This window comes from Cherax quadricarinatus, chromosome 1, assembly GCF_038502225.1.
Source record: "Cherax quadricarinatus isolate ZL_2023a chromosome 1, ASM3850222v1, whole genome shotgun sequence".
Lineage (NCBI taxonomy): Eukaryota > Metazoa > Arthropoda > Malacostraca > Decapoda > Parastacidae > Cherax > Cherax quadricarinatus.
This window is the reverse complement of record NC_091292.1, coordinates 70,806,848-70,828,184: the sequence shown is the minus strand read 5'-3', so window position 1 is coordinate 70,828,184 and position 21,337 is coordinate 70,806,848. Positions and strand designations below refer to the sequence as shown.

The 21,337-nt window shown below is 43.2% G+C and overlaps 1 protein-coding gene across 2 annotated transcripts in view; it reads right to left on the bottom strand.

Moving 5' to 3' along the window:
• Positions 1 to 14,656: 14,656 nt before the first annotated feature.
• The window catches only part of LOC128688579 (ras-related protein M-Ras), a 160,017-nt gene continuing 153,336 nt past the window's right edge, over positions 14,657 to 21,337 (bottom strand). For both annotated transcript variants that reach the window (XR_011391713.1, XM_053776459.2), the window contains one exon: positions 14,657 to 20,511. Coding sequence is in view for 1 of the 2 variants with exons in the window: in XM_053776459.2 (XP_053632434.1) it covers positions 20,431 to 20,511 (81 nt within the window). In the remaining variant the exon portion in view is untranslated. The remainder of the gene's footprint in view (positions 20,512 to 21,337) is intronic.

Here is a 21,337-nt window from a genome sequence, read left to right as displayed (position 1 = left end):
TGCAGTTTAAAAACTGTAGTGTAAAGCACCCTTCTGGCAAGACAGTGATGGAGTGAATGATGGTGAAAGTTTTTCTTTTTCGGGCCACCCTGCCTTGGTGGGAATCGGCCAGTGTGATAATAAAAAAAAATAGTTTTGCTGCCGACCTCATGTGGTGTTCACCACAGTACTTGAGAAGCAACAATGGTGCCAGAAGCAACAACTTGAGCACCGCGAGAAAAAACTTACAGAGGGTGCAAATGAGTACAGCAACCCACAGATTGTCAGCCATTATAAAAATGAGTGTGGTGATGAACAAACTAACGAGTGCAGTGGTGTTAATAATTACAAAAATTATGAATCTAATAGTGGTGTTTGCAATCACAGTGAAAATGATAAGGGCAGTGAAGACCATCATGATAATCAAAATGATGAGTGCAATGTATTGTTAGATACTGAGTGTGGAGATGACGCAGTTGACGATAACGGTTTATGTATCACTGGTGTTCATAATTTCAGTCATAATGATGAGGGAAGTGGTACATGTGATGAGTGTAATAAAAGTGGAGAGGTGAGTGCGAGGGACAGTGTCACCTGCAATACATTCATAGACAAAGAGCGCCGTGCCCTCTGTAAACAAAGACTCCCACGAGGCCTCCATAATGGAAGTGCACTTAAGAGAATCGTGGATAAGGATAATACTGATGATATTGATACTGATTATGTCTGCTATTTAGTAAGTTTTTTCATTTTGCTGAGAAACTGAATTCTATCCCTAAACTTTCATAATGGAACCAAACTCTTATAAACTATCTATTTTAAGTTGGAATATTGCGTCACTTAGAAAAAGATTTCCTGACCATCATAAACTATTGGATCACTACGACAAGGTCCTAGATGCACTAGAAGACAAAAAGAATGCAGATGTAATATATACAGACTTTGCAAAAGCCTTCGACAAGTGTGACCATGGCGTAATAGCGCACAAAATGCGTGCTAAAGGAATAACAGGAAAAGTCGGTCGATGGATCTATAATTTCCTCACTAACAGAACACAGAGAGTAGTAGTCAACAGAGTAAAGTCCGAGGCAGCTACGGTGAAAAGCTCTGTTCCACAAGGCACAGTACTCACTCCCATCTTGTTCCTCATCCTCATATCTGACATAGACAAGGATGTCAGCCACAGCACCGTGTCTTCCTTTGCAGATGACACCCGAATCTGCATGACAGTGTCTTCCATTGCAGACACTGCAAGGCTCCAGGCGGACATCAACCAAATCTTTCAGTGGGCTGCAGAAAACAATATGAAGTTCAACGATGAGAAATTTCAATTACTCAGATATGGTAAACACGAAGAAATTAAATCTTCATCAGAGTACAAAACAAATTCTGGCCACAAAATAGAGCGAAACACCAACGTCAAAGACCTGGGAGTGATCATGTCGGAGGATCTCACCTTCAAGGACCATAACTTTGTATCAATCGCATCTGCTAGAAAAATGACAGGATGGATAATGAGAACCTTCAAAACTAGGGAGGCCAAGCCCATGATGACACTCTTCAGGTCACTTGTTCTATCTAGGCTGGAATATTGCTGCACACTAACAGCACCTTTCAAGGCAGGTGAAATTGCTGACCTAGAAAATGTACAGAGAACCTTCACGGCACGCATAATGGAGATAAAACACCTCAATTACTGGGAGCGCTTGAGGTTCCTAAACCTGTATTCCCTGGAACGCAGGCGGGAGAGATACATGATTATATACACCTGGAAAATCCTAGAGGGACCAGTACCGAACTTGCACACGAAAATCACTCACTACGAAAGCAAAAGACTTGGCAGACGATGCAACAAAGGACCCCAATGGAAATAAGTCACTCCGTCTGACTTTTTTGGGTTATCCTAGGTTCTCTACACATATGCTGCTATGTATGATAATTCTATGTAACTGTATTTGTGTATACCTGAATAAATTTACTTACTATAACATCCCCCCAATGAAAAGCAGGGGTGTCACTAGCACGTTAAGAGACCATACAATAAGTGTCAGGGGCCCGAGACTGTTCAACTGCCTCCCAGCATACATAAGGGGGATTACCAACAGACCCCTGGCAGTCTTCAAGCACCTAAAGTCGGTTCCTGACCAGCCGGGCTGTGGCTCGTACGTTGGTTTGCGTGCAGCCAGCAGTAACAGCCTGGTTGATCAGGCTCTGATCCACCAGGAGGCCTGGTCACATTATTATTATTATAATCAAGGGGGAAGCGCTAAACCCGGAGGATTATACAGCGCCTGGGGGGGGATGTGGAAGGCATTCAGGCTTAATTCGGGGAACTGGAGCACAGATCCAATTCCCTAAATCAAGAGCCCCTCACCAACATCAAGGAACCTTCCTTGAGGGGGGCCTGGTCACAGACCAGGCCGTGGGGGCGTTGACCCCCGGAACTCTCTCCAGGTAAAGTAACTACTGAAACCATTGATATTGTGTGTCTACAAGAGTGCAGAGTCCCTGAAAAATCCCAGCCCCCTATTATTATTATTATAATCAAAAAGAAGCGCTAAGCCATCCCAGCCCCCTAAATTGCCATCATTTGTTGCATATAACCTCAAATCTACTAACTCTTGTGTTCTATATATTAAAAAATCATTCCCCATCAACTTCTTGCACATAAGAAAACAGAAGGGCTACAATATCACGGTGTTAGGATTTATTTAAGGAACTCTGCTCTCAACATATTTAACTTGTATGCTCCTGCTGATAAGTTTAATTACTTGGAGCTCCCAACTTGTGCTTAGTCTGAACCTACTCTTATTATTGGTGAAGCATAGTCAAAGGAGAGCGGAGGTCAGATAAATCGAAGGAGTCAGTTCAAACCCTGGCACCTGAAGCGGGTGACGAAACAGCACCAGCAAGAGGTACAGGGGCCTTAGGAGTGTCCAAAGAGTGGCCAAAAGACGAGGCAAGGTCAGAACGGGGTGCGGTAACGATAAGGGGCCCGGGGGAAGTGGGGTCATGGATTTGGGACTCCATGGTTAAGTTACTTCTTTCTTTTTAAGAAAAAAAGAAAGAAGAAAAGAAAAAAAGAAAAAAAAGAAAAAAAGGGGGGACCGGGGAGGGATAGTTCCTAGGAGGAATAAAAGGGCCAGAAATCTCCCTCCACGCCCAAGAGCACCTCAGCACCGCAAGTAGTGCAGATGCAGCATGGAACCCCAGCCATACCCTACCCTTCATGCCAGTAAACTAGCAATCTGGGATAGCAACCTCACATCTGCCGAGCTACCTCGGTGGACAAAAGACAGGGTGGCCGGATATCCACCACAAAGCATACCTCCTTCGGCCACCACCCCTGGAATCCGAAAGGTGGCTTCCAGAGATACACCTGTAGCCTGAAAGACACCCAAAGCCACCCTCCAGGATACCGGAGAGGGATCGGGACATCCCCAGGCCATCCAGATAATGGGATGGACCCCAGTACCCTTTTCCCTACCTAGGAACTAGCGCACTTGTGGGAAAAATCCCAAAGGCCAAAAAGAGGAAGGGCAAAAGGGAGGGGTGGGGAGGAGGAGGAGGAAAGGAAAAAGGGGAGGATTGGATAGGGAAGGGGGGATTGGGGGGTAATTAGGTTCAGTCCAAGGAAGGAGACCAACAGGTCTAATTCCTCAGACCAAGAGCCTCTTCATCACGCCAAGGAGCCCCCCTTGAAGAGGTCTAATTCCTCAGACCAAGAGCCTCTTCACCACGACAAGGAGCCCCCCTTGAAGAGGTGAAGAGGTATAGCTAAGAGAAAAAGGGTAGCGCTAAAGAGAGAGCCCTGTGGGACTCCTTCGGCCTGAACAAAGTCTGAGGAAAGCGATGTACCAACATGGACACAAAAATGTCGTTCAGATAAGCAGCAAGGAAGGTCAGCAGATTACCACGGAGCCCTAAGGAGTGGGCCTGGGTTAAGATGTTATACCTCCAAGTGGTGTCCTGTGTTACCTCGAAATAAAAAAAGACTGCCATTATTATTATAATAAAAAAGAAGCGCTAAGCCACAAGGGCTATACAGCGCTGCAGGGTAGGGAAGGAAGCGAGGGTATTGGGCGGCAGAAGGGGGAGGGATGATCAGTAGGTTACAGAAAACAGCAGGACAGGGGATATTATTATTATAATCAAAAAGAAGCACCAAGCCACAAGGGCTATACAGCTGGGACAGGGGATAGTGCAGGGGTAGAGAGTAGCAAGAGATTGAGGTAGAAAGGGCTGAAGGTATCATCCGAGTTTGTGAAGTCAGTCAGTTGTTGTCAAAAAGTCAATGAGAGTGTCTGGATGAAAGGTGGGTCCATCAGCGAGAAGGAAAGGTAAAGAGAGAGCAGCGGAGCGAAGACAATGTTGGAGGTAAATTCTGCATGCTCGTTGATAAAGTGGGCAAACAGAATGTGGCTGACCGATAATGGAACCTGACAATTCTCACAGAGAGGAGCAGAGCGCCTCTCTATGAGATATCCACGAGTAAGACGAGTATGGCCAATGCGAAGACGGGAGTGAGTAGTCTCCCAACCTCGACACTGGTGACAAGAAGACAGCCAGTAACCTATACCCGGTTTAATAGATTGAAGTTTGTTACCGAGCAGAGTAGACCAACGTTGTTGCCAACGGGTGTGAAGGTGGGTAGCTATTGCAGCAAAATAGTCCATAAATGGAACACCTCTATATGAAACTGGTAGGTCATGTGCTGCTGACCACACAGCAGTGTCTGCCAGTTCATTGCCCTATAAATCAACATGATCAGGGACCCAACAATAACAATATCTTTATGCTTGGTAGAGATTCGGCATAGCCAAAGTTGGATACGAAGGACTAAGGGGTGAGGTGTTATCAAATTTCTGTATAGCCTCTAAAGCACTAAGGGAGTCTGAGAGAACCACAAATGATGACAGGCATAGATGCAATACAGGTAAGTGCTGCAAGAATGGCATACAATTCAGCAGTAAAAATACTAGCCGAAGATAGTAAATGCCCTTGTATGATGCTGTCCGGAAACACTGCTGTGAATCCTACGCAGTCAGAAGACTTAGAGCCATCTGTGTATACTGCAACGGCATGAGAATGAGATTGGAAGTGGTCAAGATAAAGAGCGGGAAGCTACCATTGACAGTTGGGCTTTCAAGCAAGGGAGTGAGAAAGAACAGACTCAAACAGCTGGAACTTCCCAGGGGTGTAGGAAAAAATGAGATGCTACATGAACATAGAAAGGTGGCAATTGAAGAGAAGACAAGAGCGAATGTAGGCGAAGAGAGAAGGGACGGAGCAAACAGGGGCGGCGAACAAATAATGTCTACTAATATTGGTGACCATTCTATAAATGGAAGGATTGCAGAGATCATGAGAGCTTACACAGTAGCGAAGGCAATGGGCATCACGGCGATCGGATAAGGATGGAACATTGCTTCTGCACAGAGGCTTTCAACAGGGTAAGAGCGAAAAGCACCAAGGCATAAACGTAATCCTTGGTGATGAATGGAGTTAAGACTAGAGAGAGTAGCAGGAGAGGCCGCTGAATAGATCTGGTCACCATAATCAAGTTTCGATAAAATGAGGGTGGAATGTAGGCGAAGGAGAGTTCGACGATCAGCTCCCCATGAAAGATGAGCAAGGGTTTTAAGAAGGTTCAGTCAGCTGTGACAAGTTGCCTTCAGAGAGGTAACGTGAGGTTTCCTGGATAACCTACGGTCAAAGAGGAGGCCCAGAAACCTGACTATCACGTTCAGGGATACGGGAGCCATAGAGGTACAAAGGATGATCGGAGATGACAGAGCGTCTCGTGAAAGTAATTTGGCGAGTTTTGGTACTGGAAAATTTAAACCCATGTGTGGTGGCCCAATTGGAAACACGGTCGACCGCATGCTGGAGAGAAACTGTAATGAGGCGACAGTCAGCGCCTGCACAGGCAATAGCGAAGTCATCAACATAGAGTGATGACCAAATATTTGATGGAAGACTAGATGCCAAATCATTTATAAGTAGAAAGGGCTGAAAGTATCAGAATTTGTGAAGTAAGTCAGTCGTTGTCAAAAAGTCAATGAGAGAGTCCGGATGAAAGGTGGGTCCATCAGCGAGAAGGGAAGGTAAAGAGAGAGCAGCGGGGCGAAGACGACGACAGAGGTAAATTCTGCGTGCTCGTTGATAAAGTGGGCAGTCCAACAGAATGTGGCTGACTGATAATGGAGCTTGGCAATTCTCACAGAGAGGAGCAAGACGCCTCTCCATGAGATATCCATGAGTAAGACGAGTATGGCCAATGCGAAGATGGGAGAGAGTAGTCTCCCAACCTCGACACTGGTGATAAGAAGACGGCCAGTAACCTATACTCGGTTTAATAGACTGAAGTTTGTTGCTGAGCATAGTAGACCAACGTTGTTGCCAACGGGTGTGAAGGTGGGAAGATATTACAGCAAAATAGTCCGTACATGGAATACCTCTATAAGAAACTGGTAGGTCATGTACTGCTGACCGCGCAGCAGTGTCTGCCTGTTCATTGCCCTGTACGTCAACATGACCAGGGACCCAACAAAAAACAATATCTTTATGCTTGGTAAAGATGCGGCGTAGCCAAAGTTGGATACGGAGGACTAAGGGGTGAGGTGTATCAAATTTTTGTATAGCCTGTAAAGCACTAAGGGAGTCTGAGACAACCACAAATGATGACACAGGCATAGATGCAATACAGATAAGTGCTGTAAGGATGGCATATAATTCAGCAGTAAAAATACTAGCCGAAGATAGTAAATGCCCTTGTACGACGCTGTCCGGAAACACTGCTGCGAATCCTACGCCGTCAGAAGACTTAGAGCCATCTGTGTACACAGCAATGGCATGAGAATGAGAGTGAAAGTGGTCAAGAAAAAGAGAGCGGGAAGCGACCGTAGACAGTTGGGCTTTCGAGCAAGGGAGGGAGAAAGAACAGACTCGAACAGCTGGAACTTCCCAGGGGGGTAGGGAAAAGTGAGATGCTACATGTACATAGAAAGGTGGTAGTTGAAGAGAAGACAAGAGCGAATGAAGGCGAAGAGAGAAGGGACGGAGTAAGCAGGGGCGGCGAACAAATAAAGAATGTCTACTAATATCAGTGACCATTCTATAAATGGAAGGATTGCGGAGATCATGAGAGCGTACATAGTAGCGCAGGCAATGGGCATCACGGCGATCGGATAAGGATGGAACGTTCGCTTCTGCATAGAGGCTTTCGACAGGGGAAGAGCGAAAAGCACCAAGGCATAAACGTAATCCTTGGTGATGAATGGGGTTAAGGCTAGAGAGAGTAGCAGGAGATGCCGCTGAATAGATCTGGTCACCATAATCAAGTTTCGATAAAATAAGGGTGGAATGTAGGTGAAGGAGGGTTCGACGATCAGCTCCCCACGAAAGATGAGCAAGGGTTTTAAGAAGGTTCAGCCGGCTGTGACAAGTTGCCTTCAGAGAGGTAATGTGAGGTTTCCAGGATAACCTACGATCAAAGAGGAGGCCCAGAAACTTGACTGTATCACGTCCAGGGATACGGGAGCCATAGAGGTACAAAGGATGATCGGAGATGACAGAGCGTCTAGTGAAAGTGATTTGGTGGGTTTTAGTGCTGGAAAATTTAAGCCCATGTGTGGTGGCCCAATTGGAAACACGGTCGACTGCATGTTGGAGAGAAACTGTAAGGAGGTGACAGTCAGCGCCTGCACAGGCAATAGCGAAGTCATCAACATAGAGTGATGACCAAATATTTGATGGAAGACTAGAGGCCAAATCATTAATAGCAAGGAGAAAAAGTGTTGTGCTCAGAACACATCCCTGGGGGACACCTTCAGCTTGGATAAAGTCCGGGGAGAGCACATTATTAACCCGAACACGGAAATGCCTGTCAGTTAAAAAGTTCTTAAGGAAGGATGGTAGATTGCCTCGAAGGCCTAAGGAGTGGGCTTGGGCTAAAATATTATACCTCCAAGTTGTGTCATATGCCTTCTCAAGGTCAAAAAATATGGCAATAACTGAGTGGTTATTCGCAAAGGCATTACGAACATACGTATCCAAGCGCAGTAAGGGGTCTATGGTAGAACGTCCCTTACGAAAGCCATATTGACGAGTGGAGAGACTGTTGTGTGTCTCTAAATACCACACTAAACGTCTATTTACTAGACGTTCCATTACTTTGCAAACTGCACTGGTAAGAGCAATGGGACGATAGTGGGAGGTTTCATGTCCCGTAGTGCCTGGTTTGCGGAAAGGGAGAACAATGGCGGATTTCCACAGCTGTGGAAGAACTCCTTGTGACCAAATAAGATTGTAAAGGCGTAATAGGACTGCAAGGGCTGACTGATGTAAATGTTGTAGCATACGAATATGAATGTCGTCGGGCCCAGCTGCCGATGATCGACAAGCTGAGAGTGTTGCCTCCAGTTCTTGAAGTGTAAAAGGCACATTATACTGTTCTTCTCTGAGAGAAGAAAAGTCCAAGGGTGCTAACTCTCTGGCAGACTTTGAGGAAAGAAATGAGGGGCATAGATGGAGTCCCTGAGAAATACGGACCAGATGATTGCCAATTTCATTGGCAACATCTAGTGGGTTTGCTATATCAACACCGGCAACCCGCAGAACAGGAGCCGGGTCAGGAGAATATTTACCACTCAGTTTTCGTACTTTTTTCCAGACTGCACTCATAGAGGAAGCAGAGGTGATGGTGGAGACATAATCTCGCCAGCAAGTGCGTTTAGCGTCACGGATGACACGGCGAGCGATCGCACGCTTCTGTTTAAAATCAAGGAGTCGCTCTGTGGTTCTATTGTACCGGTACCTGCCCCATGCAGCGCGTTTCAAACGTACTGCACGAGCACAAGCAGGAGACCACCAAGGCACGCATTTCTGAGAATGCCTGCCCGAAGTTTGGGGTATAGAATGAGAAGCTGCGGTGAAAACGGAGGACGAGAAGAGGTGTAAAAGCTCATCGATGGAGGACGAAGAAGGAACCTCTTTAAAAACAGTTAGGTGTGAGTAAAGGTTCCAATTTGCCCGATTAAATTGCCAGCGTGGGGTGCGAAGAGGTGGCGAATATGAAGGGGAAGTAAGAATGATTGGGAAATGATCACTGTCATGTAAGTCCGGGAGAACAGACCAAGTGAAGTCTAATGCGGCGGAGGAAGAGCAGATTGAGAGATCGATGCAAGAGAGAGTATGAGTCCGAGGATCAAAATGGGTGTGAGTACCTGTATTTAAAACATGGAGGGGGTGGGTGGCAAGAAAAGCCTCTAACTGAATTCCACGGGAATCACAGTGAGACCCCCCCCCCCCCAGAGGAAATGGTGGGCATTAAAATCACCAAGTAACAGAATCGGTGGCGGTAATGACGAAACAAGGAAGGCAAAATCCGGAATAGATAATGCCCGAGAAGGAGAGAGATATAAAGAACAGAGCGTATACCACCTATGTAAGTGGATACGGGCTGCTGTGTAATGCAGCGAAGTATGAACAAATAGCTGATGGTACGGAATATCAGTGCGGAGAAGAAGGGCACTTTCATTAAAGGTCCCATCAGGAAAAGGATCTGAAGAATACAATAAATTATAGCCTGAGATGTGAGAAATAACAGCAGAGTGTAATTTTGGTTCCTGTAAGCAAACACCAACAGGGGCAAACTGGGAGAGTAACATCTGAAGCTCACCCCGATTACCCCTGAGGCCGCGTATATTCCACTGTAAATAGGCCATGATTGGCAATGATAAAGATACTTGAAATCCACAGGTAAGGGTTCCTACGGACTAGAAGGGTTAGAAAAGTCCACATGCGGAGGCAGTGGAAAATGTTCAAGCAGCGAAGGAACGGTGCGCTGTGAAGAAAGGAGTTGCGCAGATGGAGCAGAGGAGAGAGAAAGAGCGGAAGGTGGATCAGTGTCCATTGATGGTTTGGTCTCTGCAATATATTCAGAGATTGCTTCAAGTGTTTCGGAATTCAGAGATGTCGTATGGGAGACAATATTGGGAATGGTAGGGGGAGGATGAGTAAAGATTGGAACTGTATTGGACTGTACCAAGGTAGGGGGGGGGCGAAAGGGTGGAGGGAACTGGAGAAGCGTGGCAGGGGACAGAGGAGGCAGGAACCTGGGAGGTGGCAGAAGAGGAAGAAACTTGGGAGGGAACAGGGGAGGAAGGTACATTACGAGGAGGAGGGTGAACCTCTGCACTTGTAACTGAGCCAGTGAGAGGGGAAGAACTAGGGACAGAGACAGGGAGGGTAAAATGAAGAGGTGGAAGATGGGTAGGAGGTGTTACCGGACCTTTTTTTGACTTTTGAGAAGTAGAGGGACGATTGGGAGGAGGTGTCGTACGAGGTCTCGTCGATACTGAGGCTTGTGAGAGAGAACTCGAAGAAGCGAGATTAGACTGAGGCGTTGAAGTAGGGATGTCTGAGCCGAGGACAGCAAAAGGATTAGATACAGGAGTGATTATGGGAGAGGTAACCACAGAGGTGGGTGTAGAAGATGGGATACCAGAAGTGGGGGGACGTTTTGAAACACGGGAATAAGAAACACGTGGGAGTCTCCCTTGGAGGCGGAGATGAGAAACTGCCATGGCATAAGGGAGACCTTCTGTCTCTTTGAGGTAACGGATTTCCCGCTCGTTTAAATAGACCTGACAACGGCGAGAGTACGAAGGGTGAGCCTCATGACAGTTAAGGCAAGAGGGAGATCGATTGCAAGACGTATTAGAATGGTCATCGGCACCACAGACTGGGCATTCGGCGATAGATCTGCAATATTTCGCTGGATGGCCAAATCGCCAGCAATTTCTACACTGTTGTGGTGTAGGGATCACCTTTCGAACTTGTAACCGATGTCCTGCTATATAAACTGAGGATGGGAGTTCTCGGCTGTCAAAAGTTAAACGAGCCACATTGCTAGGGTATCGTCTCCGCCCACGGGCAGGAAGAACGTAAGTGTCTACCTTGAGGATTGGGAGATCTTGGAGTTCCAGCTGTTCTAGAATGTCAGTGCCACATGTCTGGAAATTTCGTTGAACTATGGTATGGGGCAGAATGACGGTACCACTACAAGAATTGAGGGAATGATGTTTTTCAAGAGTGACAGGAACAGTATCGATATGGGAAAGACGAGAGAGCTCATGAGCCTGGGTAGCATTCTGTACGGTAATGATGCGCGTACCGCTCTTAAGAGCATGAAAAGAAATATCTTTACCAACATGGCGTAGGAGTGCCTTGCCAATACTATGGTCAGAAAGATAGGCAGTAGAGGAAGTTGGTCGTAAAGTGAAGAATTTAGTCCACTGTTCAGTCTGAAACTGAGCGTGGAAAGGTAGTGAAGGACGTGTCGATCGTTTCTGAGAAGAACGAGAAGGTGGAGAAGTATCATCAGCAGGTAATTGTCGTTGGCGTTTAGGCGTGGGACCAGAGTTGGTCCGACGTGGAACGGGTCGGCGATTTGAAAATTGCCGCACCGTAGAGGGAGAGGCCGGAAGCATAGAGGAGAGCAAAGGTCCGATAAATCGAAAGAGTCAGTCGAGGCCTCAGTACCTGAAGCGGGTGAGGAAACAGCACCGGCAATAGGTACAGAGGCATGAGGAATGTCTGAAGAGTGGTCCAAAGACGAGGCGGGGTCAGAACGGGGTGCGGTATCAAGAAGGGGCCCGGGGGTACCAGGTTCATGGACTAGGGCTGCCATGGTTAGGTTACTTCTTTCTTTTTGTTTTTAAGAAAAAAAAAGAAAGAAGAAAAGAAAATAAAAATAAAAAAAAGAAAAAAAAAGGGGGGACCGGGGAGGGATAGGTCCTAGGAGGAATGAAAGGGCCAGAAATCTCCCTCCGCGCCCAAGAGGACCTCAGCACCGCAAGTAGCGCAGATGCAGCATGGAACCCGTGCCATACCCTACCCATCATGCTAGTAAACTAACAATCCGGGATAGCAACCTCACATCTGCCGAGCTACCTCGGTGGACAAAAGAGAGGGCGGCCGGATATCCGCCACAAAGCATACCTCCTTCGGCCACCACCCCCGGAATCCGAAAGGTGGCTTCCAGAGATACACTCGTCGCCCGAAAGACACCCAAAGCTACTCCGGGATACCGGAGAGGGATCGGGACATCCCCAGGCGATCCAGATTCCACGGCAAACTACGCCACCGCTAAGAACCTCAACGGAATGGGATGGACCCCGGTATCCTTTCCTCTACCTAGGAACTAGTGCGCCTGTGGGAGAAATCCCAAAGGACAAAAAGAGGAAGGGCAAAAGGGAGGGGTGGGGAGGGGGAGGAGGAAAGGAAAAAGGGGAGGATGGGATAGGGGAGGGGAGATTGGGGGGTAATTAGGTTCGGTCTGAGGAAGAAGACCGATAGGTCTAATTTCTCAGACCAAGAGCCTCTTCACCACGCCAAGGAGCCCCCCTTGAAGAGGTTTGCTACTTGAAAATTTAAACCCATGCGTGGTGGCCCAAGTGGAAACACGGTTGACCGCATGCTGGAGAGAAACTGCAATAAGATGACAGTCCGCGCCTGCTCGAGCAATAGCGAAGTCATCAACATAGAGTGATGACCAAATATTGGGTGGAAGAACAGAGGCCAAATCATTTATAGCAAAGAGAAAAAGTGTTGTGCTTAGAACACATCCCTGAGGGACACCTTCAGCTTGGACGAAGTCCGGGGAAAGAACATTATTGACTCGAACACGGAAATGTCTGTCAGTTAAAAAGTTCTTAAGGAAGGATGGTAGATTGCCTCGGAGGCCTAAGGAATGGGCCTAGGCCAAAATATTATACCTCCAAGTTATGTCATATGCCTTCTCAAGGTCAAAAAATATGGCAATAACTGAGTGAATATTCGCAAAGGCATTACGAACATACGTATCCAAGCATAGTAAGGGGTCTATGGTAGAACGACCCTTACGAAAGCCATATTGACTAGCGGAGAGACTGTTGTGTGTCTCTAAATACCACATTAAACGTCGATTTACGAGACGTTCCATCACTTTGCAAACTGCAATAGTAAGAGCAATGGGACGATAGTGGGAGGCATAATGTCCTGTAGTACCCGGTTTGCGGAAAGGGAGAACAATGGCAGATTTCCACAGCTGGGGAAGAACTCCTTGTGCCCAAATAAGATTGAAGAGGTGTAAGAGGACTACAAGGGCTGACCGATGTAAATGTTGTAACATACGAATATGAATGTCGTCAGGCCCAGCTGCCGATGATCGGCAAGCTGAGAGCGTTGCCTCCAGTTCTTGAAGTGTAAAAGGCACATTATACTGTTCTTCTCTGAGAGAAGAAAAGTCCAAGGGTACTAACTCTCTGGCAGACTTTGAGGAAAGAAACGAGGGGCAGAGATGGAGCCCCTGAGAAATACGGACCAGATGATTGCCAATTTCATTGGCAACATCTAGTGGGTTTGCTATATCAACACCGGCAACCCGCAGAACAGGAGCCGGGTCAGGAGAATATTTACCACTCAGTTTTCGTACTTTTTTCCAGACTGCACTCATAGAGGAAGCAGAGGTGATGGTGGAGACAATCTCGCCAGCGAGTGCGTTTAGCATCACGGATGACACGGCAAGTGATCGCACGCTTCTGCTTAAAATCAAGAAGTCTCTCCGTGGTTCTATTGTACCGGTACCTGCCCCCCACAGTGCGTTTCAAACGTACTGCACGAGCACAAGCAGGAGACCACCAAGGCATGCATTTCTGAGAATGCCTGCCTGAAGTTTGGTCTATAGAATGAGAAGCTGGGGTTTAAACGGAGGACGAGAAGAGGTGTAAAAGCTCATCAATGGAGGACGAAGAAGGAACCTCACTAAAAACAGCTAGTTGTGAGTAAAGGTTCCAATTTGCCTGATCAAATTGCCAGCGTGGGTTACGAAGAGGTGGTGAATATGAAGGGGAAGTAAGAATGATTGGGAAATGATCGCTGTCATGTAAATCCGGGAGAACAGACCAGGTGAAGTCTAATGCGTCGGGGGGACTGGGGAGGGATAGTTCCTAGGAGGAATGAGAGGGCCAGAAATCTCCCTCCGCGCCCAAGAGGACCTCAGCACCGCAAGTAGTGCAGATGCAGCATGGAACCCGTGCCATACCCTACCCATCGTGCCAGTAAACCAGCAATCCGGTATAGCAACCTCACATCTGCCAAGCTACCTCGGTGGACAAAAGAGAGGGCGGCCGGATATCCGCCACAAAGCATACCTCCTTTGGCCACCACCCGCGGAATCCGAAAAGCAGCCTCCAGAGATACACCTGTCACCCGAAAGATACCCAAAGCCACTCCCCGGGAAACCGGAGAGGGACTGGGACATCCCCAGGCGATCAGATTCCACGGCAAACTACACCACCGCCAAGAACCTCAACGGAATGGGATGGACCCCAGTACCCTTTCCCCTACCCAGGAACTAGTGTGCCTGTGAAAAAAAAAAAAAAAAGAGGAAGGGTAATAGGGAGAGGGGGGGGGAGGAGGGGGAGGAGGAGGAGGAGGAGGAGGAGGAAAAGAAAAAGGGAGGATGGGATAAGGGAGGGGGGATTGGGGGGATAATTGGGTTCTGTCTGAGGAAGGAGACCAACAGGTCTAATTCCTCAGACCAAGAGCCTCTTCACCACGCCAAGAAGCCCCCCCTTGAAGAGGTGTCAACAGTGAGTATCTCTCAAATAAGGATATTAAGACAATGAAACTACATTTAGCTTTAATGGCATTCTGGCTTGAATTTATGTATACACAAATGAGTTTCTCAATCTGATTTATTTCAGTTTCAGCACAAACCTCTATTATTATTGTTACTTTGTATAACAAAAATTTCATAATTGCCCTCTCCAAACTCGTATCTACTTTACTTAATACCAAACATCACATTTCACAATCAGATTTATCAAATTATGGAAAAGAGAAATATTTCTGCATTACTTTTATATTCTCACTATGATGTCCACAGCCACTTGCACTCAAAAGAATTTTCCTTTAATTGTAAGTTAGGCTTAATCAACTACTATGTACTATGGTTGATTTTCTTAATGCCCATTCTTTCAAGTATATATAAAAATTTGCAACTTTCATTTGCTTACATTAGATAAAACTTGACCTTGCAACCTACATTACATGAATCAAAATACAAATAGCTGTTTCTTCATCGTAGTGTCATCGTTGGAATTTTATGATATATAACTGGACCACCACCTGCTGCAAGTGCCTGATCAGCCAGGGTGATGGCTATGTGGGCCTTTGGGCTTCTAGCAGAAACAGCCTGGTTCATCAGACATTTAACAAGGAAACCTGGCCTCAAGCCAGGCTGCGAAGGTAGAACCCTCAAAACCATTCACAGGTATGTCCAATTCACTATTTGCACAGTAATTTCTGTCAAGTATGAAGTATAATACACCATCATACCAAATGTCTGCAGAACCCGTCACCATCAAGTGTGAGGGGGCCGGTTCAGTTCTGGTACTACTTGCACAATCCGTAGTAAGCAGATTGTTCCTAAGCTCCACAACCATGTTTTCTGTATGACTGAGCAGAAAAAGCCTCTGGTACAATTATAAACATCAGTAAACAGACTTAAGTATTATTTATAACACTCAGGGCAGAGCCTCAACTACTGACAAGAGGAACATTGAATCACTTTTGACATTTTGTACAGCAATGACATATCTGGACACTTAATTACATACTGAATACACACCACCACTTGCCTTGAACTAGAGGTACAAGAGCCTTAAGAGATGCTGTTCATGTGGGGTGCTGAACATCAACTCTACTTGGCTTCAAATATTGGTCAAGGACACACTATAAACAAAAGTGGATATAATGTACTTGTCTAGAATATTCATTATAATATCTGGGACATCCACACGACATTAAGTTAACAAAATAGTTTACACCAAATGTTTCTACAATCAAGGTTCTACTATATCCTTGTATTGACTAAAACTAAAAGATTTATTTTTCCCAGTTTCCAGTTTCTGCCATATGCTCGCTTCCTTCCAGTCAGATGGGGGAAATGATGCTGGGAGGCAGTGAGGTGAGGCTGTACACAGGAAAATGGGATGAACAAAATAGTACTGACTTTTGAATTTACAGCAACATTGGTGATTTATGAGATATGATTTTAAGAGCTTGTCAGTATCTTTTTTTCATAGTACACTCCTTTGTGCTTAAAGTTCAAATATCCTGTATAAAATGATGACAACTAAATTGTTGAAGTCTGACTGGACATTTCCAAAGCATATGACATCCAGCTCATTGATACTGCTTACATTGTGACCATAAGCACAGAAAAATATTTGCTTCAATAATCAATATACCTAAAAATTCCAAACAATGTTTGTAAATCTTCATTATATTTTCAAACTCCAATTGGTGACATATTCTTTGTAACTCCCAAAACTGCTATGTATCTTTACAAAAAGTTTATTCCAATATTTTTTACAAAAAGTTGAGTTCAAGAATGTTAAAAAATATTTTCCTATAATGCAATACATATTTTCATCAAGGAAATATCAGACAAATGGCACCTAGTGCATCCTGCAATACATGCAGAAATTGTCAACCATGAAACAACCACTACTGAGTTTTCATTTATAATAATCATGAAAATACCTCCTACCTGGCAATGCCTCATGGGAGACAAGTGATCCCACACCACACATAGTGAGTATTGTCGTACCCAAAGGCACCCCCACACCTGCTCAAGGGGGGAATCGTGAGTGTGTGGGAGGGCCCTTTAGGGGAGAGGGGTGACAGACAATACAAACTAAGAGCTATTCTTAACCTAGGCTTTGTGCCAAGTGCCTTAAAATTTCCTGTGGTGACTTTCCAGTTAATATATCTTGATGCTGTTAAAATTTCTTTATACATAAATTTGTAAAAAATTAAAATACTTTCCACTCCTTAGATGAGCTGTAGTGTTACAATTCACAAAAGGAGCTACCTCATAATCACAGTCATCAATGATAAGATGAAAATAATTCATAATTTGAGCACTTCAACAGAATGTCTTGGACATTTTTATTTGTGCTTCTGTTTGAGCAGAGGACACAAGAACCAACCCGAGTCACAGCAATTTTGAATGACAAACTTCTAGTAAACCTGGGCTCAAAACTAACAAAATTTTGTGTCCTACCATCAGCCCAGATTCACACTTCGGTGGCCAAAAGCCACTGTCAAGTGATTTATGAAATTACATTTTTGATGGCTACAGTAAGCCTCTTCATACAAAGTAAAAATCAGCTCTGACTCACTCTTATATTGAAGATTTATTTCAATAATTAAAATTTTAAACCTGTATATCTTATAAATATCACACAAAATATAAATATCATCTGATCATTTTATTCTTTCATTATTACAATTTTAAAGCAATTAACAAATAAAACAGGCTGTCAGCTGGTATACAGACTCCATCTGCTTAGAATTTTATAAAAAAAAAAAATTACCCAGATTATCTATTTGGTCTGTCTCATTGCAAAATCAATAAAACATTTATATATTAGTACATTATCATGATCAGAGCTTTCCAGTTTCAAAACACTATAAAAACTTTTCCTTAATTAAAATAAAGCAAAATATTCCTGCATGATCCTGTTACTTCTACCAGTTAATTATTATTATTAAGCTATGCAGAGGAAGCCCAAGCATCATATGGGTCATTCATGGTACTAAATCTGCCAATGAAGAAACAATTCAAGCATATCTTAACCACAGAGTTTAATACTATAAATCAAGTATTGTCAACATCAGTTACTTTAGATGGTAAGATCTGTGGTTCTAATGAATGATCCAGTTCAAGAGCCACATGCTGCTTTATGTCATTGTCACTGGTGTTTCCATGATCAGAATTACCATAGTTAAAACACCACGGTCAGAAGTACTGTGATCCACACTTGATCATAAATTTAACATTTTAAATAGTAATTACACCAATCAATGACTTAAATATCTAAGATGGAGCAAGGACATCATTCATATTAGATGTGTGCACTATTTTTTCACTGTGGTTATTTTGCACATTAGATATGTCTATGAATGCATGAGCTTTTTCAATAACTGCTCGCCATCTTACCTAATCTGGCAAACAGTTTTGCCAAACAAGCAGCTTACACTATCTTAATTTTTCTAGAATTCAGCAAAAATCAGTCTGTATCAAAAAATATATTTCAATAATGACAGATAATATTTACTAAATTTAGGCAGATCTTTACCAAATTAGTGTTACACTATATTAGGTTAAGTAAATTAGCAAGGTTAAGATTAAGGAGGGAAATTACTTCTGGTGCAGTATATTCTCACATCCTGTATACCAATCCAAACGTTGAAATAATTAAATCTAATATTACAAAAATTTAGCTTGTTTGGCCACAATGGCATAATACTGTAACATCATCTCTAAATAGAGTCAAACCTAAGTTCTGGAACCTATAGGCCAGACAGTTTTTATGGTACAAAATATACTTGATAAACCACAGGAAGACGACTCATATCATACAATTAAAGATTGTTTTCTCTGCAAAAAAAAAAAAAACACTCACTTTACGAATATTAGTAAAGAAATGTGACGTCTTCTGCATCTTGGTGTCCATCAATTGCCCTTAGCATTTTAATAATTTAAGTTTCCTGCATAAAATAAACAATTCTATATATTAATAAATTAGGTTTATTATTTAGTACTGAACTTTCATTAAACACAAAATGTTATCAATGTATCATAGGAATAGTGTGATCTTTGGAAAAATTATTACTTATCTATTTCCTCCACCTAATTTCAATAATACTAAAGTGAAAAACTTTGGAGCCTGTTCATTCGCTGTATTCAACACTATAATTTTTTTGGCTTAAACACACACATCTGTTAATTAACGATTTTTAAGCATTCTAACTTCATGAACTTCCTGTAAGTTATTTCTCAAGTTGATATTTATAATTAAAAACATTGAAAAAAGAAATGATACTGATTTCGTGTGATATTCACCATGCTAAAAATAGCACTACAGAGGGCTTGGTGATCTTCGCTAGTAGTCCTACCCTCCAGGGTGCCCCAGAAGGACTGAGAGCACTTGACCACATTAGTATAAAGTCTTGACACTATACTGTATACTTAAAACACACTGAACATAAAGTGTTACCTTATTGTACATAAATGAGTTCATGCTTATACACAATGAATATAAAATGTTACTGATCTTGTTTCGCATTTGCCACAGAACTGATGACTGACATATTTCATTGCAGGAGGTACTGCACTTTAAGGTGTATACCAAACACTAGGTCAAGTCCAACCTGTCATATTATGCCTCCTATTAGTATATGCATCCAACTACTTAATCTTCTCTTGGAAAAGTGTAAGCCACCCATTTTATTCCTACACACCTGGATCTTATTCTTTTTGTTAGTACCTTTCTGGGTGTATTAATGAGCTCACAAAAGTGCTTAGGTTTTGCTGTTCTTGTAATCTTTACTCTAGAAGTTTAGCATAATTGCAGCTCACTTTTGTAGCATTTTTAAATTCAGAATTCTTTGCTGAGCATTTTTAAGCTAAAATCTGGCATGACAATTCTGAAATATTTTCCTGGTGATGACATAGCAGATAATGTGGACTTTCTACTTTAAGCACTTGTATGGCAAGCAGACTGGACCATCGGTACATAAGGATTGAGATAAATCTACACAAGTGGTCCAACAGAAGGAAAAAAAAATGCCTTTTCAGCATCATTAGCCCAAGCTAAGCTTTTTTGAACCATGGTTATAGTAAAAAAAATATATATTAACTCAAATAATCATACAGAACTGTGCTTAGAGCACACTTACCCAATGTCTTTGGTATAATATGAAAGAAAGGTTAAAGCTATAACAATATAAACTTTGTGTACAGTAACATATGTTGACACTTAAGAAAATGGAGGTATCTAGTATATTTTACAGATCATTAACACCCACAAGAACTTTAAGTTACAAGTTACAAAGAACACTAAGTTTGCAGGATTAAAATAAAAAAAAAAAAACATAAAATGCTTGTAGCTCAAAGGTATTTCAACCAAATGTTTTATACTCTAAAATAAAATGGAGAAACAAAAAAACTAGTTTAACTCATCCTAAGGGTGTAGCACTGTGTGGATCACCACACATTATAGTCTGACTGAAAAAAATTAAAAACATACAATTAAGTACCACATAAATGTGGTACTTAATCGTATGCTGCCTTAAATGCTACTCTTGCATCGCATTTAAATTAAAAAAAAAAAAAAAAAGGCATTTCTGATGGTCCATAATGTATTATAAAACAAATATTTCTTTTAATACAAGAAAATAATTATCCAAGCCATAGAACTGTTTTCAAAGTCATATGATAAAAAATGAAGGTATAAGCAATGATCTAAGAAGAAACCTTTATATTGGGGGTTTGCTAATGCAACAGTGCATTGAAAGGTGATACAACGTTTAAGTGTAAACAAACCAAATTTACATGATCACACACTTTGTCTTCCTATTACATTTCTTGGGCCCATCCACTGGAGGAGAATCCCGAATGATACGCACAACCTACGGATTTACAAACGTCTTATTGGTTGAGAGGTCTGAGACTGGGCCTCACGCATAATGACCCCCAGAACCATTAATAGATATTAAAGGATACAACTTGGAAAGGTCATTAACTCTGCCACAAAGTAAGGTACAATGATTTAGAATGTTTTTAAAAGCCAGGGAGCTAGTTGGTCTGTTAAATGTAAAAGCAAAGCACCTACTTAAAATGCTGTGGAATATGTGACAAGAAAGCCCACGACTAAACTGAACCATATTGAAAATGAAGGTGTCAATACACTAGAATGAAGGAAATAAACGTTAAAAAAATATATATAATTAAGACGTTATACCTCCCTGGCCAATGTATGAAATTACTGCCTCCTTCTCTTCATCAGAATTCAACAGTTCCTCAAAATATTCCTGCCATCTTCTCAATACCTCCAACTCCCTGTCTAATACTAATTCCCCTATTCTGTTTTTAACTGCCAAATCCATTTGTTCCCTAGGTTTTCTCAATCTATTTAACTCACTCCAAAACTTTTTCTTATTCTCAGCAAAATTTGTTGACAGCCCCACACCCACTATCATTTGCTCTCCTTTTGCACTCCCTCACCACTCTTCTTCTCTTTTACTCTTCATATACTCCACCCTTCTTATAACACTTCTACTTTATAAAAGCCTCTCATAAGTGAACTTTTCTCCCTTATACCCCTAACCTCATCATTCCATCAATTACTCCTCTTTCCTCCTGCTCCCATCAATCATCCTCCTATATCCACAAACTTCTGCCCCACATTCTAACACTGCATATCTAAAACTATCCCAAGCCTCTTCAACCCCCACA